Consider the following 27,258-nt stretch of genomic DNA (forward strand, 5'->3'; position numbering starts at 1 on the left):
TTTTTCCCCAAAGAACACAATGTAAAGAATATACAGTATTGAGATTAAACTCCGTGTTTTTCCACCCGCAAATAACAAAAGTAATGCCTCGGAAGCATACACGTGTGTGTGCCACAGCACAATAATAAAATAATAATGAACATATCGGAAGCTTCCCAGTGAATAAAAAGATATTCACTCCAACTTAGAATAATATTTCCCATATGAACCTTATGGCGGTACCCCGGGGTACCATAGCGCCCCGGCTCTCGCATAATGTCCGTGATGCAGTCATGTTTAGTCTGATAATGGTCGGCGATACGGCAATCGACTAATCTCGACGAGCTGTGCACAATGCACCACTACGGTGCGTACGCGAGCGTTCAGGGTTTCGTCGCAATGGTCCTCGCTGCGTTTCGACATCGTGGAGTAGCACTTATTTCGGATCGATTGATACCGCAGTCGCGGAGTTAAGTAACACCCCTGGAAAAAAAAGTGTCCCAGAAATGAAATATTTAATTGCCTCGTCCCATTTTGCATTGTTCGGTTCCCCACGGTACTGCCATAAGGATCATTTATATGAATATACAGGGGGAAATAATGCCTTACAGATTGATCAAAAGAAGAATAACATGGGAATAGATACTCCCATAGTGTAATGGTGAGCAGCACACTGCCCTTTGCAGTCCAGAGGTCACCGGTTCGATCTCTTGGTGCGGCAGTTGTCCACCCAGCAGAATAAATGAGTACCACCACAGTCAGTCGTGCGATGGGTCTAAAGTGTGGGTATTCCCACTTCCATCTGTGACGTCTGGCCAACGTGGAAGAGTAGGCCAAATGCCAGTTTAACACGTAAGTTGTTTCGGGTTTACGCGATCTAACTCCCCCTTGTGGAGGCAGTGACCTGTGCCAGGAATTTCAGGGATGCATCTTTAATGTCAACTGGCAATCATTAACTGGGTGAGGCCCATACTCCAAATTTCTACATTTTTAGTTATCGATTAGAAACAAAAACTTCAACGACGCTTGGTTCGTATTGCAATGACTCACCACAGCAGTACAACAAAATGTTTGAGTTCATCGACCTTAAGTTATTCGACTTTGGTAAAGCTCAAACCATCGAACTCATCACCGACAAGTGCGCCATCCATGCACAACTTGGCGGCATCGCTGCAATCCACAGCGGCGTCTCAGAAAAAAGGGTAAACAAACTATTATAATATTTTGCTACTGGCAAAGGAGGCCTCATGATATAAATGCTTACCCCGAGCCCTCATTACTCTGATGGTGACACTGGGCAGGTGTTCGCCAATGCCCTCTCGTTACAACAGGAGGCAGAGAGGTGATCAAACACCATATGAGACTAGGCTCTAAGGAAAGCTGTCTCTGGTGTGGACCAATCAATTTCAATGACAATGCATACATTATCAGAGTGTGTGTTTTTGTTTGCATTCTGACTGAAGGTATTGTGGTTAATGCAAACATGATTCCTCGTAAAAAAAAAGGTTTCAGTTTTGTTGCCAAAAAAAGGGTAAAAAAACTATTATTATATTTTGCTACTGGCAAAGGAGGCCTCATGATTCAAGTTCAAGTTCATTTATTAGGTATAGCCCTGTGAGTCATTCGGCTCTTGAATCGGGTGCAACCGCAACAAACAAAAACCAAAAACATGAACAAGAAAACATCTTAAAGTGACTATGTGCAAACAGAAAATCCAAGAAAAGACAGCAAAATATTGCAGAAAAAGCACCGTACACCAACACTGTGTGCAAAAATCCCAGTGGGATGCAAGTCAAACAACAACAACCACAAGACAACTTAGATTAAGGCCATCAGCCTAACTCTATACTACAACAAACAAACATGGCCAAACCGAAAAACTTTTCGAAAATGACCAAAATAAAGCCATAAAAGCAATGAAACAGTGGTCATAGGAACTGTGACCGAATTTTCACAATAAACGACGTAAACAACATGTACTACCAAACTCTGCAGCCATAGCTGGCTGCATGAGTCACTCCACAACAGCAGGAACATCAGTCGGAGTGTCAACAACAATGATTTGTTGAAGGACCTCAACATGTAACCATGACAACTGTTGCTTCAACGCCATACGAAAGAAGGTGAAGTTATTGCTCACGTTGAGACTCGTGCCTGTAACTTGCGTCGTAACAAATGCACATTTCACCAATGCTCGTTTAGATATTTAAGTGGAAGGCCTCAGAGTGCGCGTGCTTGTGAGCTGATGATGTTTTTGTGCCCAATAATTGATCCCTGTGGTTGCAAAGCGCTGAGGCAGCAATTAAACACACACACACAGCTGCTCCAACAGAAGTGAATCACTCAGCCGCAGTGGGTGCATACGAGAGCTGGATTGAACTGCCCTGATTGTATTGATGATAAGCGTCTGCTTTGCTTATGGATAAATTGCGCCCAAAAACGGCCATAAAATAGAAGAGAAAAAAATGCTACCTTCCAGAAAATGCAATAAAAATGTTGATAGCAAGCATGGGATTAAGATGTATTGGAAGTAGTCACGACAATGTTTAAGAAGTGGCCATTAAGTTGTAGAGCCCAAATTCACGTCGCATTTTCGGCAATCATTCTGCCTTTTTATTCAGAATAATTGACGATGTTGTCGAACATCAACCCCATTCTGCATTATTCAATTTTTTAGCGGTCATTTTGCTATTGGCAGACTGCACTCTGTAAAAACTCAGCCCACATGGGTGGGCAAGTGGGCAAGGCTCGGCAGAGTTGTATGTATGTTGAACTTCTTTCGCACCGTACGTAGCCAACCGTGCTCATCCGTAATTAATGTAGAGACAGAATTGTGGAAAATGTGTACATTTTCCAAGCCATGATTCTGACGGTCGAATCGGGGTGCTCTGGGCTTGGAGCCATGGGCATTGAAGCCATCACAGCGAGAGGCACCAAGTGACTGTTGTGATATATTTTGTGACCTGTAAATAACCTCCATACCATAATTAGGTTCCCGGAAACTCTACCACGAATTTACATGACCCAAAAACTCACCAACAATGTTGTGAAATATCCAATTTTGTGGATTGGGCACGTCATAATGATGAGAATAAAGATGTTAATGATGGCATTGTGATGAAATGACATTGTGATGAATTCACTTAAAAAAAATGCAAATGTTATTCTAGATAAACATGTATTGCTGGACAGAATCCTGTTTTCGAGGGATCTGAATGCTCGATAACCCCAAAGTGGATAAAAAGCGGATTGTTCAAGATGTTGACCCAAAGAATCAACAAGGGGAGTCCTTTGAAAACAACGGAATGATCAGCCCAATGATGCGAGAGAAGAAGACCACTTTCCAATATAAAATGAGGGTTTTAAAAACCAGCATTCTGCCTTTGCGATGAAAGCTGGAGCCGCATTGCAAAGAAGCATCATGACATTTCGTGGGCTAATTATGAAGGGCCGAATAAGCCATTTCGTTGGAACGTTGCCCTATCGCACTACACTCACATTGACAGTTGCAGGGAGTTAATGTGGCCATGTGTGGAATAAGAAAATTGAACGTGCAAAAAAGGAAATATATCTGAGAATCAGAATTTGATTGATGTTTTTAATTTATACTGAAGGAATCCGATGAGCTATGCAGCTCTTTTCCACAGATGTTCAGTACGGGCTTTGAGCAGTTTATTGCACGTGAGCCTCCAGGAGTCTGTTCGCAGGACCCCAACGAGGGTGCGAGTCGAGTGGACGAGAGGAGACCCGCCAGGCAGAGCCCCGAGCGGAGAGAACGAGCGTGGCAGGGGTCGCGAGTTTACTTCGGAGTGGAAGGGGGGGAGCGGTGATGCCGGGAACGATGGCGAGAGAGGCGTTCACGCGAGGTATCCGATGAGTCACCTGGTCTCTGGTGCGAAAGTGCAACTGTGTGGGACTGATGAATTGGTGTTAAGGCAACCCCCACCCCGCTCTGTGAAAACAAAATACTCTGTGTGAATGGGTGATGACAGATGGCAAACACCAATCACATCCCCTCTGAAAAGGACTATTATCCGTGTCGGCTATCTTCCTGTAATAACAACAAACCTGTGCGAAACGATGTTACATCTGTAAAACTTTGTTGTTGTTGTGGACCCCTTCGATTCTTGCTTCTGACAATAATTGTTGGTATGTTAGTCGATAAGTCTAGTCCTCCCCCACCCCCTGGATGTCGAGTGATTCAACTCCCACAGTCGTTAAACCCGCAGTGCTCGTGGGAGATTACTCTCACACAGGGGGTCGGCAAGAAAAACAAGAAGAGGCATTTTAAGTGGAATTTTGTTAAAACAAAAAAACCCAACAAACCCAATATTTCAAAAGCTGACCACGAGACGGTGGCCCTGAATGCACGAGGCCACGAAACAGCCCTCGATGAGCCGCTCGAACCACACGTGCAGCTGCAGCAACCTGCCACATTTCACATAAATTGCATTGGTGACAATCGTAAATGAATTCCATCATCATCATCAAAGACAAAAGTCTCCCGTAAAATCTTTGTTTATTGTCGACAGCGGCATCCGTAATCAATAAAAAGACAGCATCGCTGCTTTGTGGGAGGCTACGAGTGGTTGCCCTTGTGGTGGAGCGATGTTCTAATGGGCTGGGCATGTGCGCGAAGTGGAGATCAGCGGCATGTTGCCAAGGCAGGCACTGGGAGTGCCTCGCCCGTAGGTAGGCGATCCAATGTGGTGATGAGACCAACAGTAGGAGGGGGTCCGAGACAAGTCTCAAGGTGACAGTACTTCCAGAATCAGAATCGTTATTGAGGCTGGAGGAATCCGATGAGCGCTGAAGCTCTTTTTCCACCGACGTTCAGTACTTGCGGGTCAGCAAAGTTGCAACAAACAATACAAAAAAAACCCGATAGGTTTGCAAAATAAAGAAAATTTAGTGCAACATAGAAAAAAATTGGAAGGAAGTTAGTTTCTTACAGTTGCTGGGTGCAGGAATCAGGAATCAACCATTATTAAGGAGTTATAATTATATCTTATTCTTCTGCATGGCGATAGGATTCTGGGAATAAATGCCAACTTTGAGGTGTGCTCGCCACAATCGGGCTTCAAGATAGAGTTGGTGAAGTTGTTTTTGTATTGTTGTTGCTGCTGCGTCTCTGTTGAAGGAGCAGAGACTCCAATGGTGTACTACATGGTTCGTTATTTTGGGTCGCATGGCCACAATCACACACCACTGTGGCTTCTCTTTAATCTTCCATTCATGAAGATGTGATGTTGTAGACGAGAGACGAGTTGACCTAGCCCACGTGATTCGTGGCACAGCGGTGACCCGTTGGGCCGTATGAAAATTACCAAATAGACACCAAATAGACACATTTGGCAAGGAACCAAGTCTGCATTAGCCCCACGTACTTGTGTTGAACATGCAAACAAACATGATCTGATAATGTGTGGCATTGTCTTTGAAACCGATTGGTCTACAGTCTACACCATGATGTAGCAGCTCATACCGAGCTGTAAATGCTCTGATATTGCATTGTCTTTGTACTGTTCATCTTCTGGCGTTCTCTGGCCTGACACTGGTTCAAGTTCAAGTTCATTTATTAGGTATAGCCCTGTGAGCCATTCGGCTCTTGAATCGGGTGCAACTGCAACAAACAATAAACAAAAACATGAACAAGAAAACATCTTAAAGTGAGACAAGGACATTATAACGAACGATGCTGTCTCTGATGTAGGCCAATCAATGCATATGTAATTATCAGAGCATGTTAGTTTGCATGTTCACCGCAAGTACGTGTGGTTAATGCACACTTCATTCCTTCCTAAAACATGTATCTATTTGGTGTTTGAACATTTTAAAAGTCACGTAGAAAGAAAATAAATTAAATAATAGAATGCGACGTTTCGATTGCAACACAAACAATCATCATCAGGTACGAATTAATGAAAAAAAAACGAGTAAACTTAGAAATATAATGCAATACAACACAGAGAGTCGGCTAACACAACAGTCAACACCCTACCTGGTTGATTAACGTTCTTCCAAAGATTGCTAAATTTGAGAGAGAGAGACAAAACACAGACACAGAGACACATAGACAGACACATAAGCCGAGAGAAACAACACAGAGACACATCTGATGATGATTGCTTGTGTTGCAATCGAAACGTCGTATTCTATTACTTTATTTATTTTCTTTCTACGTGACTTTACCAAAAAGTAATTCCTGCAGTCACGAAAGCTCCAAATCAAGTCATAACACCTGTTTTATTCTGTTAGGTTTTTTCGGTAAAGTCACGTAGGTAAAAAAAATGTACAAGTTAATAAAAGTAATAATGGAAATAAAATAAAATAATAAATCACGACGTTTCGGAGGCAACACAAGTCTCCGTCATCAGGTGGGACCGTCACAGCTAAAATTACTGCATCAAGTGAGGAAAATTACAAAAGACCAGCCCTTAAATACAAGTGAAGGGGGGAGGGCCTTATCTGAATGTGGTAACCAGGGAATGGAACGTGGGGGTGGTGGGCGGGGCTACAAGAGAAATTGGTCAACGTCGACCTGTGCAAGAAAACAATCGGTGTACCTCGACCTAAACCGATGTTGGTTGAGAATCCACATACAAAAAAGCAGTACTGCTAAACGCTGGGAATGTCAACACTCGGTAAAGTAGAAAAATACCTGTCAAATAAGATGGTATTGCCAGAAATGGTCAAACCCGTTCTTATTTTTCGTACTGTGATACTAGCAAAAAGGGGTCCGTTGGAGCGTGTCAACGACGCCTTGTGTTGGAACACACAAAGCGTCATCGCCAAACAACAGGGACTGGCACCACGCCCTCTGGTGTGCCCACACACACATTGATTTCTGATAGTGGCACGTGCATCACGATCGATGCGACTACACGAGACTCGCGCTTGTGCCCCGTGGGCCATGGGGAGTTGTTGACTCGCCACCACTCGCGTGAAACGTTACTTCACCTGACAAGATGCATCACTTCACATCGTACTTTGTCTGACACCTGGTGGTTACAAAAAAAACACACGTACGTGTATGAGTATGTCGCCAAGCAATTACATTATTCAGTTAAACTGCTGTCTCGTTTTCTTTTACTTAAAACTTTCGTGACTGTAGGAATTCATATTATTTGGCTCTTTCGGTAAAGTCACGTAGATAGAAAAATATAATGAAAATAACAATATAAATAAAATAAAATAATTTTTTATAAAAAAAATTTTTTGAAAAATATTGGTATTTTTATAAAAAATATTTTTCTTTTATTTTTATATAAAATATTTTTATTTTTATTCTATCTACGTGACTTTACCGAAAGAACCAAAAAATATGCTGTCTCATAACAATTTTTATAATGAATGGTGCCCTTCATCAGCAGCAGCAGCAGCCATTGTTTATCCAATGCTCGTGTAATAATCTACCCAGCACATGTACTCGAACTGATTTAATTGCTCAATTTCCTGGCGGCAACTTCTTTCGGACGCGTCCAATTCTTTGCCTCCGACACCATCATTATAGTTTAACACGTAGGCTTTCGCGACCAATATCGTCCATAATAGAGCCAAGCTCTCCAACACACCGGTGTGCTGTACGAGTGACGAATTGGCACGTTCTGTTTTGTGACAACCCTTACTAGTTGGCTGTGTCGGGTTTTGACGACGCATTTATATATTTACGCGATATAACCCCAAAAAAACTCTATTATGGACGATCATTATATTTGACCATTTCATCTAGGGGCATGTTTGTATGTTGAACTTCTTTCACACCGTACGTAGCCAACCCCCCAAGATACTTCAGTCGGCGATGATGTCTTGAACCTGCGGGAGTTGTATAAACCACGTCTTCCTCTTGACCTCACGATCCAAGCATCTTTCTATGATTGTGTGTGAGCTTTGTTTTTTGCTGTTCAATTCTCTTGGTTGCACGTCCCTTTTGTTCAATCTGCTTCACGTTGATCCCACGTCACAGCGAGCAGCGCTGCGTTCAGTGCAAAACAAATATACAATTTATACTTCCGAGGAAAAAACGTACATTGGAAGGCAAAGCAGAATCTATGAATATCCATGCGTTTTATTCAGTAGTGTTGAAAAATTATGTCCTCAAGCATTGTACTAACTGCAGTAATTAGCTAATCGCTTAATATTTTGTACGATCTAACGTCATATGTTGTCTCTGCATGCTATTTCTAATTGGTTTTGCATTACAAGTGTTCTGCATTGTACCTTTATCTATGGCTGTTTTTTCTTTCATGGCGTTTAATTTAGAGTTGGGCCTTATTGTTATTTACGACTAAATAGTGCGACGTTATTCCTCCCGTTACAGTCTTCTACCCCCCCCTACGAATATTGTACATCCTGCTTGGGTGTTACTCTCTGAACAACATTCGCGATGCCAAGAACACGTTGTCCTCTGTGAATTATCGAGCAACTTCTTCTTATTCTTCCGTACGGCTGCTGATGTAGATGGCAGAGCATCAACTACAATTTCACATCCAGGCGGACAAGCCCAGATGATAACCGCGTGAGGAGCAGCGAAGCGTATCGCTTGCGATGTCTCCATCGCGTTTGTGGATCGGGCCGTTGCGTCGTTAAAACGCTGTGCGGTCGCACACAGTTGCTGGTGAGTTTTTAATCTTCCATTTGTGCATCAGGCATCCGCGTCTCTTTCGCGAAAGCCCCTTCTGCCAACAGTCACGTGAGCAAGACGTTGCAGGGCTGCACCTTTACCGTGTATTGTGCAGGGGCGGGGAACCTTTTTTCTGCCAAGGGTCATTTGGATATTTGAAACATCATTCGCGGGCCATACAAAATGATCAACTTTAAAATTAGCCAGTTATACTTGGTCAAACATTTAATTAACTCACCCCTAATGTGATGGCTGGAACTGCTTCTCTTTGTTGAGGTATTGATGATGTTGCTACTCGCAACTGTTTATCCAGGTTTTCGAGTCCCGCCTGCGGTTGCCTTGGCAGGGCCAGACCAAATGATTGCGCGGGCCTTATACGGCCCGCGGGCCGGACGTTCCCCACCCCTGGATTAAAGCATCAGGTATCCCCATCTGCCATGGTTTGTGCGGATGCCGTTTGGGGTAGACCATGAGCTTCGTGGAAGATCAAAACCCAAGGGATCTTCTGCGTTGGTTCTTTCACTTGCAGCAGTAGACCAGCAGAGGTCAGGCTACCATGGCAACTTCATCGGTGCATATTCGCTGCGGTGACACGGATTGACAACATTGACGCTGGCCAAAGACAATGGAACAAACGTTGACAAGGATGCAAAGAAACGTTGAGAGGTGCCCGCTTGGCATTGCGATGGGAGACAGATGGAGAAACTCACGCATCGGAGAATGGACACAATTTAGAGACAAAAAAAGTAGTTCAGGTTTAGGATTTATTTAAGCACAGGTAAAAAGCATTGGGAAACAAATACTCATTATTGATGGGGACCTGGATACACCATAGAAACATGGCTACAGCAAAGAAACAACACCAGCAAAAAAATTATCCACGAACAATTGTGCACGGTTAGGTTCCGAATGGCAAGGTCATCCATCAACACGGCACAACCAGCATAAATAATTCAACAATGCGAATAGAAGGCATCACGATACAAACGAAAAATAATGTTAGAACGTAAAGTCTTCAAAGCAGATTGATGAATTGCACGTGCACATGAAGTTAAATGTAAGATCTAAAAGTGATTTAAAGCAAGTGAACTTGAGCTGGACAAGCCTCTGGAAAGGACAATCGATGGTCAAGACTGATGATGGAACGGCAGCGAAAGGAGTGAAACAACAACAACAAAAACCCCAAGAAGAAGACCACAGCAGAAATGGAACAACAATATCGGCCCAGGAGCACATCAGCTGATGTGTTGGACCGTGAGGTCATGGGGGATGGCGGCAACTTTGGGATACATTAATCCAGCAGTGCATAGGTCATGGTTGATTGTGGCCAAAGTCAACATAGCATAGGTTGTAGCTGCCAGGCGATGATAAACTAATGCGCTCCGGATAAATCGGTCCATAAGTGAAAATGTGGCTTCATTCCATTTTGGAAGGACATCCAGTCTGTATGTTACCCTTTGCCAATGAATGCTGGTTGGTGCAGGTGGATTCATGCATCAACACTCCAACAGGGTCCCTTTAAATGCCTCTGTCTCCCTGTAAAATCTAACACGAAGAGAGTCAGGAATGCATCATACCACAGCTATTTACAATACTCCATAAATCACATTCTCGAAATATCCAATGAACATAATGGTGTCACAAAAAACGTTTGTAATGTTTATACATTACATGGCAAGACAATACATTACATGTTTGTAACGTATAGAGGCAAGATTATGCAAGAAGTAAGAATGAGAGTCAGATGAGGCTTATTGCCAGGTGGAAGCATTATGAGAATTTGAGTTCAAAGGAGTAGCTTAACCTGCTTTGGTATTTACACAAAAAGCTCAAGGTGGGTAACTCTACAAAAGTTAAGAGCTGCAGCCCTGCAATTGCTTGCTCACGCCACTGCAGGAGGAAGGGCCTCCACTAGAGAGAGCTTTAGGGAGCCCTTCCAGAGGGCGCGGTGGTAAAATGTCAACTCCCTCGCGGTGGCGAAATGTTAACTCTCTCGCCTGGTATACCGGAGGTCGTGTATGTGATGCCGACCCTGACGCCTGCTGTATATTTGGAGTTTGCATGTCTCTCTCCCCGTGGTCGCATGGATTTTCCTCCGGGTCCTCCGGGTTTTTGCCTCCACATTTAAAATCAATTTGCATTCAGAGGATTTGACTGCCGCTATAAATGTCCACGTGATAAGCCACTTTCTTGAGCTATCATTTGTGGCTACGTCGCTTCTAAAAAAATAGCTATATAGCTCAGTGGGCCTTACCTGGTAAAATAAATATACAAATTGGTCGTCTTCTATGCTGACTAGACATTTTGGAAGATATCAGAGTACCGACACTTTACCACGTCACATATGACCTGCCAATCAACGATAGTGTTTCCATGTATCCTGTCTATTGTTTACGATAATGCCAATGTACGTATTACTTGAATTAGGGTATAATGCGGTTTGCTATTTTCTTCTTTCGTATGGCTGATGTAGACGCAGAACAACAGCTACAATTCCAGTGTGTGACTGTCGTCATCCAGAACAGACCATACGACATGTACCGATGCAATGTCCAATCCACAAATATGTTGGCGACATCACAGCGATACACTCCGCTTGCTCCTGATGCTGTTGTCTGGCTTGACCACCAGAATGTGTGGTTTGCTCTGAGGGATAGGGACTAATGGGGCTGCCAAGTAAGGGAGCTTGTTTGAGGGAGATTGAAGAGTAAAATGAAGGGGGACTAAGCTGTAGAACTAATGCACACAACTGGGGATTACAGCACCACCATTTGGAGGTCATCGTCCATCAGTGTAGAGAGATAATGGCTGATGAGCAACCACGTGATATTGTGATTCATTTTCTCGCATAGATTTGTTTAGTACACACAATGTGTCAAATTGTCAGCCTACGCCTTTAAGAGGTTAACAGAGCAGAGTGAATGATGCTGCAAAGTTACGGTGAAATTGTTTACCAAAGCGATGGTAGCAACACCGTGAGCAGTAGACATGTAACGATACATACATTACTCGATAAAATTTTACTCCTACGCTCACAAGATGCGCTTCTTATTTTGTGTGTGTGAGAATTGATTATTTACCATTTATGCAAATTCTATGTATATGGTAAATGCTAAATGTAGGCTAATGGAGCAAACGAGTTTGATGAAAATGAGACGGAATAAATAAGAAATATAATACATTGGATGTTAAAAACGATACAGAAAACACACAACTATTGAATTGAACATAATAACGCTGGGATAATGACGTCGTCGAATAGCTAGGGAATGGAATAATGTCATGTCTATTTATCAATGTGTAATCCGGGGAAAGTAATCCTGTGAATTACAATACAATTTCAATGTGTGCAGCTGCTCAATTACGACCGCATCACAAGACGCGACAATATTGGAGGTCATGCACTTTTGGAGCAAGAGAGATGAAAACAAATACGCGAGGCTTAGTGGGCTGTAGGGCAGAAAAAGAGATGACAGTCCAGTAAAGCTTAGAATGAAGACTCACCGAAGTAAGTCGGTGATGATAAAAATAAACTAAAGGTCAAAGCGATTTCAGGCTCAAATAAGCATTGAGGGATGCTAATCTCCTGTTTACAGCTGCAAGCCACGTGGATATATCTATCGTCTTCCAATCGCGGGGGTGATTATATCCATCGGACAACCACTGTTGACTCCTCCACAAAGCGGAATGTATTTTATCGACCCTGTAGTGACAATGGGCTGAGTCGACCCACAACCAGGATTTGAACTCGAAACCGTTAAATTGCGAGCCGCTCTCTGTACAACTGAACCACTAGGCAGTTTGGTCGTACATGTTATGTCTATCGTTTATTGCAAAATTTGAATCACAGTTCCTATGATCACTGTTACATTGTTTTTATAGCTTTATTTTGGTGATTTTGAAAACTTTTGGTTTAGCCATGTTTGTTTGTTGTTGTACAGAGTTAGCCTGATAACTGTAATCTACATTGTCTTATGGTTTGTTATTGTTTGACTTGCATCCCACTGGGATTTTTGCACACAGCGTTGAAATACGGTGTTTTTTCTCGAAGACTTTGCTGTTTTTTCCAGGATTTTTCTGTTGCGTGTAGTCACTTTAAGATGTTTTCTTGTTCATGTTTTTGTTTTGTTGCGGTTGCACCCAAGTCAAGAGGCTCACAGGGTTATACCTAATAAATGAAACTGAAACTTGGCTGAGGATGAAATGGGGTCTCAATGTGGATTGCCAGACATAATTCTGCACATACCACACTTGTTGTACTTACAAGACTGTATTGATGGCTGCAATAGAAGTTCCAGCAGCAAACGGCTTCAGAAAAAAGAATGAACTGCCGAATGAAGCTGGTGCAGCATTGGGGATGTGCGTTGAACTGTGAATCGGTGACTCGTTGGGTTTGTGATCTCAGCCTGGCACACGGGCATGGAAACATTACAGAAGCTGTGAGTCACCATGGGTGCATGACGTCTGATCACACTTTGTCCACAAAATTCCAGCCATGGCAGGGCATGTCGCCCAGAGAACACAACACGGGATAAAGCGGAGCTCCCACTTCTGACAATTACTTGACATTTAAAAAAAAATACCCTGCGTGTATTCACATGGACAGATATTAAACTCGTAAATCAGTTGGCCTCATCGATTATTATACTATGCCATACCATCGTCTTACGTGATATATACACGTTTGATTTCAGCGCAAAAATATTGAAACGATGGTGAAAGTTTCTTAAATCCCCCCGCCTCTCTACGCCCAGCATTATAAATGAGGGCACCAAAAAGCCAATTCGCAGGTCGATTGTGTGGTGGGTTGAGCATGTCTAGCCATTGTGGACGAGTAGGCCAATGTATATGCAGAGCACCAACTACAATTTCACATTCAGGTGGTCAAGCTCAGAAAAACGCGTCAGGAGCAGTGGAGAGTATCATCATCATCATCATCGCTGTGATGTCTCCTTGGTATTTGTGGATTGGGCATTATGTTTTCCGTTGTGCGGTCTGTTCTGGATGAGCGCAGTCGTACACTACTGGAGAGTTTTTGATTTTCCATTTGTGCATCAGGCATCTGCATCTGCCTCGAGAGGGGCTATTTAGAGCTCTCTTTCGCGGAGGCCCCTTCTGCCAACAGTCACGTGAGCAGGACGTTGCAGGGATGCACCTTTACCGTGTATTCGTGCATTTTAAGGATACGAGTATAAGCATAGGTTTTACCCTTTCTTGCAATAAAACAGTTGTCAAGATGTTCAAACACCACACAGAAACTTTTTGCACGAAATCATGCCTGCAGTAACCACACACACTTGTGATGAAAATGCAAACAAAAACATGCTTTGATAATTATGATATATGTCCTTGAAACAGATTGGTCTACACCAGAAACAGCGTTCTTTGGGGCCTAGTCTCCATTATTATATTTTGATACTGGCACGAAACGATACGAGTTTTTACACTTAAACCGAAGCCTCATTTCGCTGACTGCATTGAACCGGGCTTCAGTTTCAGCACAAGGATCATCATGGAGCCCATGATGCGCTCAGCGCCTCTCCGTTTGGCCTCGGCTCTTTCTCCGTCCTGCCCTCTGTGACCAATGGGTGTGGGTCGGGCGAGTCTCAAAAAAGCGTCTTGTATAAAAAAAACCCCACTGTAGACATGGGGTAGGTTATACTAAAGTAATCTAAATCAGTGGTTCTTAAACTTTACTGCAGCATTGCACGTGTTTGGTTCTCAGTCGTAAAGCATTGACACTGTTAATAAAGACATAGGGGTTGATGACACAAAGCAGTTGTACTTATATTATTGGTTCTTTCGGTAAAGTCACGTAGAAGGGAAATAATAAAATAATACAAATATAAAACAATACAAATTCTCACGACGTTTCGCAATCATCATCAGGTGTGAAATCCGCAGCAAGAAAATGTTCTTGCTGTGGATTTCACCCCTGATGATGATTGCTTGTGTTGCAGTCGAAACGTAGGTAAAAATAAATAATAAAAATAATATAAATAATAATAGAAATAAAATTATAAATCACGACGTTTCGGAGGCAACACAAGTCTCTGTCATCAGGTGGGACCGTCACAGCCAGATTTACTGTATCAAGTGAGGCAAAATTCCAAGAGACAAGCTCTTAAATACAAGTTAAGGGGGGAGGGGGGAGGGGCTTATCTGAATGTGGTAGCCAATGAATGGAACGTGTTGGGGGGGGGCTGAAAGAGAACAAATAGGTGCACATGTTGTTGTACCCGGTGTTGGTTGACAATCCAACTGCAAAAAGGAGAGTACTGCTTAACGCTGGGGATATCAACACTCGGTAAAGTAGAATAGTACCTGTCAAATTATTATTATTATTTATTTTTACCTACGTGACTTTACCGAAAAAAGGTCCAGGTTGTCGCACAGGCGGTTAAAGCAGCAGGCTCAAATTGGTGATGCTCTTGCGAGTTCAAATCTCGAGTCGGCGTTGACTCGGCTCTTTATCTTAATCTCTCCGAGGTCAGACAGATGAGCACCATCAGATGAGCCTGCACGGCTTGGTTTGAAGTCATTCGTGGTTGTGTTCTGGACAAACTGGTCCCCTTTTATATAGAAATGTGGAATGTCCACGAATGGAAGAGAAGTTCGTACTCTTTGGTTCTTTCGGTAGAGTCAAGTAGATAGAAAATTAACAGATCACGACGTTTCGATCGCAACACAAGCAACCGTCTTCAGGTGAGCTCACCTTCGGTCGCTTGTGTTGCGATCGAAACGTCGCGATCTATTCATTTTCTATCTACGTGACTTTACCGAAAAAACCAAAGAGTATGGATTCCTGCACTCAGGAAAGTTTCAAAAGAAGTTCGTTTGACGATGAGAAATACTTTGCATCGTGCGCCAAGTTTCAGAGTAAAACATAAAATAATTACTGTATTTAGAAAAATAGAATTTGTTCATCCAACCAGGAACGCTTTGCTGAGTCTTCCGACTTTTTCCTAGGAGGCTCATGCATTGAGATGTTTGGATAATTTAGGACGATTGAATAGCGTTTGGAAGGAAACTAAAGTAGAGAATAATAAAATAAAAAAAATAAAACATAATAAAATAATTCTCACGACGTTTCGGCTACAACGCAAGCAGCCGTCTGTCGATAAGACAGAGTCTGTCTTATCGACAGACCTGTTCTTCACCTGAGGACGGCTGCTTGTGTTGTGGCCGAAACGTCGTGAGAATTATTTTATTATGTTTTATTTTTATTATTTTATTATGTCCATTCTACGTGACTTTACAGAAAGAACCAAGAAGATGAATCGCTGCAGTCACGAAAGCTTTAAATCGAAATTTAAAGTAGAGAACTCAGAGAAAACCTAACCATACAAGGGGTTACAACTCAAACGCCTACACAGACAAGTACACAGACAGGTAGACAAGCCAATTTGCTGTGCTCCCACATCCTGGACACCGTGCAGCCCTCTTAGTTTTGGCGTTACCCAGATCTATGTGATCTACGGTGCAAAATAAGTTCATCATATATACATCTACTCTCTCTTGCTTCCAAAGTGCTGGATTACCAGTGTTAAGCATATAGCATGCCACGCTATTGCATTATAAACACCGTTAAGGAGCAAAAATCCCATCTTTGACAAGTTTGAACTTTTACGAATTCATAACTTCACATGTAGCATCACACAATGATGTTGAAAAGTTTGAATATTGAACAAAAAAAGTTTTGACCTTTAGGACAGAATTACATTTTAATGCCGAAGAATGTTCCAGTGAACATTTGCACTTGCATATGTGCAGTCGCATGGATATACAGTGTATAGAGTGTGTGAGAATAGTATTTATATCTGAGATGGGAAAGAAAAAATAAATCAATATTTTGGCTGTAAAATGTCCAGATCAATATTTTCAATTGGAAATTGCACAATGATACAGCTGTAACCATTGCCTATGCTGTACTGTACGTATACAAAACATACCACCTGACTGTGCCTCATCCCTATGAATAAAACTAAGCCTCCTACAATAGTATATGGAAATAACACTGGTCAACGAAAAAACAACAACAAATTTTCTGGCCTGGACTTTTGCAGCTGTTTTAGACTAATTTCAGGGTTCTGATTCCAAATCTGATCTCAGATTTGCTCTATCACATCTCATTTTTATGCGAGTCAGTGACTGCTTTAGTGTTAAAATATGGTGCTGTATTTTTAGGATAGTGTGTTTATAATATAATTGTATGTAAATATCCACATTTATTTAATATTTTTCTTCTGCAGTTTTTATTGAAAATACAATATTTGATATCTCAAAAAACTTGATGTGATAGACAAAAACTGATGCCAGATTTGGAATCAGCACCCCAAAATTACATTAAAACCGTTGGAATACCTTATGCCAGAAAAAGTGTGTTGACCAGTGTAATCATTGATTAGAGTGGACGTTGGCTTCAAAGTTCTCCGTTACAGTGTTGGACAGGATCCCATATTTTTTATGGAGTACTCTTCCCAACAACACCGGCTAATCCAGCAGCATTCGCTTAACAAGCCTTGACAGCTGATGAGACCCAGGGGGTAAAAGCAGGGCAAGAGTTCACTCGCTTAAACAAATGCTGTTTGAAAAATATTGGTCTCGATAGCCAAATAGGTTGTGTACTTCAATGCAATATACGCATATATGGAGACATAACAGTGGGGTGGTGACATTGCCCAGTAGCAGCAGTTTTGCCTCTTGTTGCAGAGATTAGTGTAGGTCATTGTGGACCGACTTCATGGTCCAAATTTGCCAATGTTAAACATTCTAGATTTGAAGCTTTCGTGACTGCAAGGATTCATATTCTTAGGTTTTTTCGGTAAAGTCACGTAGGTAAACAATTTAAATAAAAAATTATAAAAGTCAAATAAAAATAAAATAAAAATGACGACGTTTTGCAGGCAACACAAGACGGAAGCTTGTGTTGCCTCCGAAACGTCGTGATTTTTATTTTATTTTTATTTGACTTTTATTAATTTTAATTTTTTACCTACGTGACTTTACCGAAAAAACCTAAGAATGTTAAACATGATTCCAAAGTTATCACAAATTTACATCGCCCCCTACTGACAGACTAATGCCCACTTCTAGGCCGCTGCTGCTGCCACCTTGTGCCACACAGGCATTTCTGCTACGGGGGGGGGGGGGGTTGTCCTTCCAATGGTTGAGACGTGATGTAAGGGCGCTTTGAGATGCCTGGTTATTGAAGAGTCGTATGCATGCAAAATATTGTGTACGAGTATTATTATTACTTGCTTACATCCGTTAGAATTATTTTGAAAATCCTACTTCTTTCTGTTGAGTGTCACTGCAGGAGCTAATCTCATTCATTCCATTGTTGCAGGGCTCAGTGATGGGGCTCAAGTGCTCAGAGCGTGGGAGCAAGTGAGCTTTGTTTGACGGAGTCATGTGGTTTGAACTGTCGTACATAGATCTCTCCGAGCGCTTCACTACCCTGTAGTTTAAAGGTATGCGCGTACTTACGATGTTGTTAGCAGCGTTGCTTAATCAATGTATACAGTGTGTGGTGGCTTATTGACAGTAGCAGTAAGAGCTCGCATCCCCCAGATATGAGCTCCATCAATACTGGTTGTGCATTCTGTGCTCGGAGTGCAAAGTCAATGCATGTTAGTTTACCATTTGTTTTTTTTTCCCCGAAAGCCCATTTAACGTATTGAACGAGTTAATAATTAGACAATTGTACACTGGATAAAGTATATCAGCACGCTGTAGCCAAGCCACTAAAACTACCACTACCGTTTCGCATCAGTCAAAAGTCCATGGGTGGGGAACCTTTTTTCTGCCAAGGGCCATTTGGATATTTATAACATCATTGGCGGGCCATACAAAATTATCAACTTTAAAATGTGCCTGTTATATTTGGTCAAACATTTAATTAAATCACCCCTAATGTGATGGCTGTAATTGATTCTCTTTGGTGAGGCGTGTGATGTTAGCTGGTATTGATGATGTTGCTACTCGTAACTGCTTTTCCAGGTTTGCTTCTAGATTTATTGAATTTCGAGTCCCGCCTGCGGTTGCCTTGGCAGGGTCAGACCAAATGATTTCGCGGGCCTTATACAGCTCGCGGGCCGGACGTCCCCCACCCCTGGCCAAAACAAACGTGACGAGGACTTAATTTGCAAATACACAGGTGGCAGAGAAGTGAGACGTACAAATAAGTCCACACACGCACACAACACAGTCCTCGAGTGGCTATCATGCCTATATATATAAAAACACATTACAGGGGTAGAACGAGAGGCTTTTTGGACTGTCACTCCTGCCAAGGTCGGAATGGTGGGTGGCATTGCCGGATTAAGCTAGTGCGGGGCCTGTAGCATATGTTATAAAGGGGCCCTAAATAAGAAAAATATCAATTAAATGTTTTACTTGCATAGTGAAGTAATTGTATTTTTTTTATTTGCTATACAGCCAGAGAACACGACACATCGCCAACCTTAAACGCCCAGTCGTTCATGAAAGTTGAAGGCAGTATAGTACTATAGTAATAGAGCAAGTGTAGAATCACTGAACCGGAACTGACAGCTTGAAAGCATTTAGCGCGGGGCCCTTGAAAGTGCGGGGCGCGTAGCTACACGTGTAGCTACTCGTACTACTAGGACAATCCGGCAGTGGTGGGTGGCTCTTAGGTGGTGGTGGTAGTAGTGTGGTTGCTACGCTAGCGGGTGTGACGGTCTGGGTTTGACGGGCAGCTCTGGCAGGCGTGCCCCCCCCTCCACCCCGTCTGGCTGTGACTCCACCACACGAGGGGCCACCCGGGCGTGCAGTTGTGGGGCGGGAGGGAGCGGGGTGGGTGGGTGGGGGGCCATCGGAACGAGTTGGGAGAGAAGCTCCAGCGGGCAATGAAGGGAATCTTGTGGGCGGCGGTTCAGTGACCACTGGGCCCTTAAAAACACCTCGGCTTCGCCACTTTCTGGCCAGTATCCTAAACACACTGGCTCACACACACAGAGAGAGTGTGTAGTGAAGGCAGGGGCTACAGCAGTTATATATACACACACACATGAGTACTAACATAATTACGGACACACCATATGGTGATGCATGCATAGAATCGTAATATACATAGAATAATAGAACCGTACTATATCAGTAGAACGTATATTGATTATAGCAGGAGGGATACTAATGCGTATATATGCCGGTATCCGTGTATGTACGACTCTTTAGTGCAGGAATTTTCCAGCGACGCCTACCTTAAAGGTGCACGGTTGTCATTATTGCATTGCCAGCTGATACACGTGGCCCGATTCGGGTGTTGGGCAACAGCTGAGAGGCTGCTCAAGTCGGCTGAGCGCGGGGTCACTCTTCCAGTGGCTTGCGGGGCCCCATTCATAAGAGGCACGGGCAAGGCAACGATCGGAGGCAATTCAACAAAGGAGAGCAGCCGGCGACATCCTGACGAGAGAGAGAGGAGGAGGAGGGGGGTTGGTGAGGCACAGGGTTGGGTGAGTGGGCAGCTCACGCAAGGGGCAGCCGACGGACGGACAGGAAAGGAGGCGGGAGAATGGATGCCCCGGGCAAACTCTCGTACAGGTCGCCTCTGGAAGAGCAGGACATAGTGCAAGCCTACGAAGACGTCCTGGGAAGGCACAAAGGTAACAAGCGGAGACTGGTGTACGCGTGTGTGTGTGTGTACACGCGCGTGTGTGTATGTGTGTGTGCACGCGTGTGTGTTTGTGTGTGCGTACACGCGTGTGTGTGTGTACACGCGTGTGTGTGTGAGTGCGTGTACACGCGCGTGTGTGTGCGTGTACACACATGTGTGTGCCTGTACACACACGTGTACACACATGTGTGTGCCTGTACACACACGTGTACACACACGCTCACACACACGTGAACACACACGCGTGAACACGCTCACACACGCGTGTGTGTTCACGTGTGTGTGAGCGTGTACAGGCACATGTGTGTGTAAACACGCGTGTGTGTGTTCACGTGTGTGTACACATACACACGCGTGTGTACACACGCGTGTGTATGTACACGCGTGTGTGTGTGAGAGAGCCTGTAAGGAGCGGTGGCGCAGCGGTTAGCGCGCTGCGGAACCCGGCTATCCGAGTTCGACCCCCGCTCACGGCCAACTCAGCCTCAAACGAGTAACCTGGTGCGGCGTGTAAATAAAATAATCGCCACTGGGGAGACAAAGGCGGCCGGGCGTGGTGCTATCCACCCCTTCTATCCACCTCAACAGTCTTTAAAGGCTATACGGGTGATTTTTTGTCTTTGTATGTGGCTACTACGCAGCGCTCCTCTCCTCCTCCTCCTCTCTTTAACTTCCTCTGCAGCCGTTCATTGTTGTGAGTTTGAAACCGCAGTCACAATAGGGGGGCTCGCCGATCACGTTGCAATGTGTTTTGGTGTTACTGACATTCAAGTAGGACTGTACTGTGCATGGTGGTTGAGTGTGTGTGTTTTATAGGCTGTAGTTAGTTTGCTTGTTATTATGTGGACAATGAATGCGGGTTGTATGTGGCTGTAGAGGGCTGTTCAATTGGTTACTTTTACATTTGCAAGGAAACAATGTGGGCCCATTAAAATGCATTACATGCTTGAAAGGCTGATTTTTTTGGGTGATGTCATTCATTGGGCACTGTGTGTGTGTCTACACAATTGCACTCCACACTTGTGGTATATACACAAGCATGTTGTGTAGTGTATGTCCCACACATGTTTAAAGTATATACACCGTGTATGCAGCAATAGTATGAATATCGATGTTGTCACATACGACCATTGATCCACCATGAGAATGTGGAATTTCCACCACGAGTAGACATGGGAATTGCCCCAATGCTTGTTTGAGCACTTCAAGCTAATCCGTATAGTACTGTATACAACATCGTTCATGCATATTTAATACACAAACGAGTATGTTTTAGAGTGGGGTAAAGCATCATTTTAATGTTCGGGGGTCTATCTCGGGATGTCCACCATTCGTGAGCTACAGACAACAATAACCCGTCGAAGGACAAAAATAATATCTCCCAAATACCAGAAGAGGGGAGAAACGTATGTGCATGCATTGCCTAGAGAGTGTGTGTCTGTGTATTTGTATTCATCTTATTACGCAAGCGACAGAAACGCCGACGCCTTTGAAGTCCCGGTAAGACTTACATATTTCCCAGGATGGCAGCTGCCTCGAGAAGAGGGCGATCCTGGGAAAAACCGGGACAGTTGGCAATGCTTGGGTAAGCGGCGGTGGACTGATGAGTTAGCAACCTGGAAAACAGGTAGAGTTCATTCCCTGGCCAAGTTCAACGGTGATACCTAAGATGATCTTGGGATCCCTTTCACTAACCCTCACTGAGCAGTATAGTCAAACAACTCCCAAGACCGACACAGACTCCATTCGTCACTGGATCAACAAAGGGCCTGTAAATGATGAAAGTGCCTTTAAATTGCTCCGTGCATTCGCGTGCAACTGACCTATCCATAGCCTGTAAGTGTTAAACACAAAGGCAAAGCTTCCCCCGTGTAGCCTTAACAGACTGTTGGGGCAAGTGCTGTTAGCGAGCAGCACCTATGAAGACCGGCACGGCACACGAGCGGGTGGGTGGCGAGCGACACGCCCGGCCGCCTTTGTCTCCCCCAATTTGTCTCTCCCCCCCACACACACACACTTACAAGTGTCAAGTGTAGATGCTGTATTTGGAGGAGGCTCGCTTACTGTACTCGCATGAAGAACGCCACTTAGCCGCGATAACGCCCCGCAGTCTAAAATAAAACACTTCTATATAAAAACGGGTGCTTCGGCCGGAGCGCATTAAACGAGCCAGGCACCCCCCACCACCCCCCCCCAACAAACTCCTCGTGTGTCCATGTGATGCCTGTAACGCTACACTTGCTGAGCCCGTGCGCAAACGCGCGATCATCCCAGCACCACCACCACCTCCCTCTCTCCCCAAGCCCACATCCGCGCCTGTCAATCATCGCAGAGGAGCAGGATGATGATGATGAAGCAGGGGCGTTGCAGTACAATGAACGCGGAAATGCGACGGAATCGTCGGTGTGATTTGTTACGATTTTTTTGTATTATTATCATCGCATTACACTCCCTGCGTAGCGAAGCGCGCTCACGAATCGTTTGCACTCCCAACGCGCCTCCGGAGACCCCCGCATCTGGGCATAATGAGGACAAAATTATGTTAATAGTTCCACCCGGGACAAGCAGGCAGGCCAGGCAGGCTTTTTGTTGTTGTTCAGCCTCTCTTTTGTTTGTTTCAAAAGTATTGAACGAACAAGACTATTCGCCAACGACGACACAGATAATATGAAAGGGTGGGGGGGGGACCAGCACAAACACACATCACGGATTGCAGTGCAATGAAAACCTGTCCCCAACCGCATGTTTTAATAAACTCTACAACCCCGTTGTCTTCCTAAGCTCTGATACCCCTGCAGGAGAAAGAACAAAAACATGGATGGGGGGTGAAACCGAGGGGCCTAAACATCGTAATGAATGCTCTGAACAATCGTTGGGGCTTTTACTCTCCGATACGTACATCGCGGGTGAGCGGTGCAAGCACTTAAGATGACAACCGGTGGCCAGGTAACTCAGCACACGGAAATTTACAAGTTCAGATTCTGGTTGTGGAGGTTGACTCAGACCATCATCTGCCACCACCCCCAGGGGGTCGATAAAATTAGTTTTTTTCTAGATTTGAAGTTTTCGTGACTGCAAGGATCCATACTCTTTGTTTTTTTCGGTAAAGTCACGTTGGTAAAAATAAAATAAAATGAAAACAACTAAATTCAATCACGACGTTTCGGGCGCAACACAAGCGTCCGTCTTCAGGTGGGGACAGACACGGGCACACCTAAGCGGTTGTTCTTTTGCTGTGTCTGTCCACAACCGAAGAAGGACGCTTGTGTTGCGCCCTAAACGTCGTGATTTAATTTAGTTGTTTTCATTTTAATTTATTTTATTTTTTACCTACGTGACTTTACCGAAAGAACTCAAACTAAAAATGAACTCTACAACCCCGTTGTCTTCACTTGGCGTGGAGAAGTCAACACCGTAGGAATGTGGAATTTTCACCAACTGCCTCAGGGCTGTAAACGGGAGATGAGCGGATTTCACTTTGACTTGACTTTGTTAAAAAAAAAATCACTAAGCGGCAGCAATGCTGGTGGGAATTCACCAGTCATTCTGCTGCGTGGGGCTTCGCGGTTGTGCTCTGTAGCTCTCCGTTGTGTTGTGCTTTCGGGTCGGGTCGCGTGCTTTTCGACGCGATATCCGAAGTATTGCTCCACGCGCTGCGAGCTTTGTGCTTCCTGCAGAAGAAGCGGTCGGCAAATGGAGCGAAACGTGGAAAACACATGGGGGGCAATTGTCTGTACAGTATGTATGTTGATCTTCTTTCGCACCTTACATAGCCAACCAGAGGTGCTGGGGAAGGACAACAAACTAAACAGAAAAAGCAGTTCCAAAAAACTGTGCTTTCATTCTAAATTTTAAAGGGCATTGCTCCAGTGGCTTCCTAATATCGGAAGGAAGAGCATTCCAGACGGCTGCAGATGCGCATCTGAAAGCGTGCGATGCAGTGACCATCTTTGTAGTATTTCGATTTAAAGCTTTCCTGACTGCAGGGATTCATCTTCTTGGTTCTTTCGGTAAAGTCACGTAGAAGGGAAGTAATAACACAATAAAAATAAAACATAAAATAATTCTCACGACGTGAGCCTGAGGACGGCTGCTTGCGTTGTGGCCGAAACGTCGTGAGAATTATTTTATTATGTTTATTTTTATTTTATTACTTCCCTTCTACGTGACTTTACCGAAAGAACCAAGAAGATCTTTGTAGTAGTTGTCATGACATCGGAAAACATATTTTTTTTCCACTGGCTCAGAACCTAAATAGACATTGGCATCGTCCATTGTTATAACATTGTGATTCAGTCATACATATTTGACATCTTAAAATATACATAAATGGTTACGATACAAATCGCAGTGCTCATTGCGCAACTATTGTTTGACAAATGTCATTATTAAATTGTCACAAAGACAACGACAGTGTTTCATATCGTAAACTTGTAACTTATGAAGAATACACAAGTCACCATAGGGATGTTATGCTGGCATTATACATGTAATGATATAGCTGCCCCCAGAGTCTGGAACTCCCTTCCCTTAGCCATCCATACTATTGACTCCTTGACCCTGTTCAAGCTCAGGCTTGATGAACTTCCTATTTTTCCTCTGCCGATGACTGGACTTCCTCTTTCTCTCTGTAACTGAACTTAGTTAGAGACTTAATTGTGTGGAGTTGAGTTTTCTTCAACTTGCACGTTTGGGTTTGCTCTGGGGCTTTCACATATATTTTCACGCATATGTATGTACCTTCGATTAGCACGATTGGTTACGTATGGTGCGAGAGAAATTCAACATCTATGGTGCTAATCGGAGGTGCAGGGGAAGGACAACAAACTAAACATAAAAAGCAGCATCAACATTCAGAAACGATCTGGCCAAATTTTCCAAAGCAGGACCTGTCTGAAAATGAATCCAAAAGTTTAAGAAGGCTTGTTTGGTTAATGAAAAATATATTATACAGTATAGTTGTAACGCAGTAATAAATAATATTCATACAAAACACAATAAAAAAGTGTACTCGTGGTGTTAATATAATAGAGTGTAATTGCCAATACAACGTACATTATTACACAACAATAGTGTGGTAGCAACACAATTCCCATACATTATTTGTTAAATAGCGAGGGATATGCAGGGCATTCCAGGATTTATTGTTATACCGTTACGTCACTTATAGGATCCTATACGCATTCTGGATTTTGGCATAGGATCCATTATGCAGCATTATCCTGTAATTGAAATAAATAAAGGTATACAGGCCAATCGATATCAACCCCTCTAAGTTTTTAACGTTAAAAATAATATATGGAGTAAGTCAGCATGGACCTTTCTTTTTTACATGTGGATTTTTCTACGAGTAGAAAATAACATCCGTAGAGAAATCCTCTAAGTAGGCGGCTCTCCCACTGAACCTGTGACTTTGAATTTTTCATTTCCCCTTGACCATTACGAGGGTGGTGCTCCTGCCTGTTTCACGTGAAAAATATAGAGACCATAAATGACAGCCCCTTTCTTTGAAAGGAACGTTTTAAAAAGGTCACTAAAATTGCTTTCACCCGAGGGTTACCTGCGGCATAAACGTCGGTATTTACTGATAAGTTCTGGGGGTGTGTCGTGCACTCTCAGTTATGAAACTGCCCATGCAACTTTACACCACGTCCTTAGCGTGAGATATTGACTCGATGAGGCTGAATATTCACGTAGCAAACTCGCGTCCCACGCACAGCCTCCGAGTTTCACCCTTGCCCCAAACACGTATACAACCCTAACACTTGAGCGGAATAAGACCAAAGACTCGAGTGGTTCTAGATTTGAAGCTTTCGTGACTGCAAGGAATCATCTTCTTAGGTTTTTTCGGTAAAGTCACGTAGAAAGTAAAATAAAATAAAAACAAAAATCACGACGTTTCGGAGGCAACACAAGTCTCCGTCATCAGGTGGGACCGTCACAGCCAGATTAGCTGTATCAAGTGATACAGCTAATCTGGCTGTGACACTTGATACAGCTAATCTGGCTGTGACGGTCCCACCTGATGACGGAGACTTGTGTTGCCTCCGAAACGTCGTGATTTTTGTTTTTATTTTATTTTACTTTCTACGTGACTTTACCGAAAAAACCTAAGAAGATGACTCGAGTGGTTCTGTCACAGCAGTGATAACAAAGTGAAAGGTGATGCCATGCCATTCAAGAGGCACATGACCTGTGTATTTTCAAACGTGCATCTGAAAAGCTGCCAAGGAACTGATCATGCTCTGTTAAGGGCGGTGGAATTTTTTTGACATGAACAACAATGGTGCTGTATTAACTGCAATATCAGCAAATGGTAGTTAATCTCTCATTTACTTGATACAGCTGCCGTGGCTGTGACGGTTCCACCTGAAGACGGAAGCTTGTGTTGCCTCCGAAACGTCGTGATTTTTATTTTATTTTACTTTTCTTAATTTTAATGTTTTACCTACGTGACTTTACCGAAAAAACCTAAGAATATGGTAGTTAACATTTTCCATTTAGAGTAATCATGTACAATTATTTCAATATACCTTTGGAATATCTCATGGTATTTGTCAATAATGATGGGTTTGTGAGTGAGTTTTCTTTTTTCTTCTCAACAAGATGCTAAAGAAAATTAAATTACAGGCAAAAAGAAAAAAACCCATTATTCAATATTCAGCCCCGAGCACTTTTACTCATTACGGATAAGTGATGGTTTTGAGCCAATTCAAACCGATAACGTAAAACATTAAAGAGTTCAGCCCTGCAATTGCTTGCGCATGCCTCTGCTTGCAGAAGATATTGCATGAGAGCAGGGGTGGCCAACCTGGAACAGACCAAGACTCAAAAAGTGTATGCATAAGTGTACATATATTGACAGTTTTCGGCACAGCATGGGAGACATTCATTATTGTTTGCTACCGTGACGACATGTACGACGTTATGCCCCTTCCATAGAGCCTCATGTGGTGTATTCTTAGGTTTTTTCGGTAAAGTCACGTAGGTAAAAAAAAATTAAATTAATAAAAGTAAA

The 27,258-nt window shown here is 43.4% G+C and overlaps 1 protein-coding gene across 1 annotated transcript in view; it reads left to right on the forward strand.

Moving 5' to 3' along the window:
* Window positions 1–19,863: 19,863 nt before the first annotated feature.
* The window catches only part of PLEC (plectin), a 174,928-nt gene continuing 167,533 nt past the window's right edge, over window positions 19,864–27,258 (forward strand). Inside the window, exon 1 of the mRNA XM_078866310.1 lies at window positions 19,864–20,229. Within this exon, the coding sequence (XP_078722436.1) occupies window positions 20,139–20,229 (91 nt within the window). The 5' untranslated portion in view covers window positions 19,864–20,138. The remainder of the gene's footprint in view (window positions 20,230–27,258) is intronic.

This window comes from Lampetra fluviatilis, chromosome 22, assembly GCF_964198595.1.
Source record: "Lampetra fluviatilis chromosome 22, kcLamFluv1.1, whole genome shotgun sequence".
Classification (NCBI taxonomy): Eukaryota; Metazoa; Chordata; class Hyperoartia; order Petromyzontiformes; family Petromyzontidae; genus Lampetra; species Lampetra fluviatilis.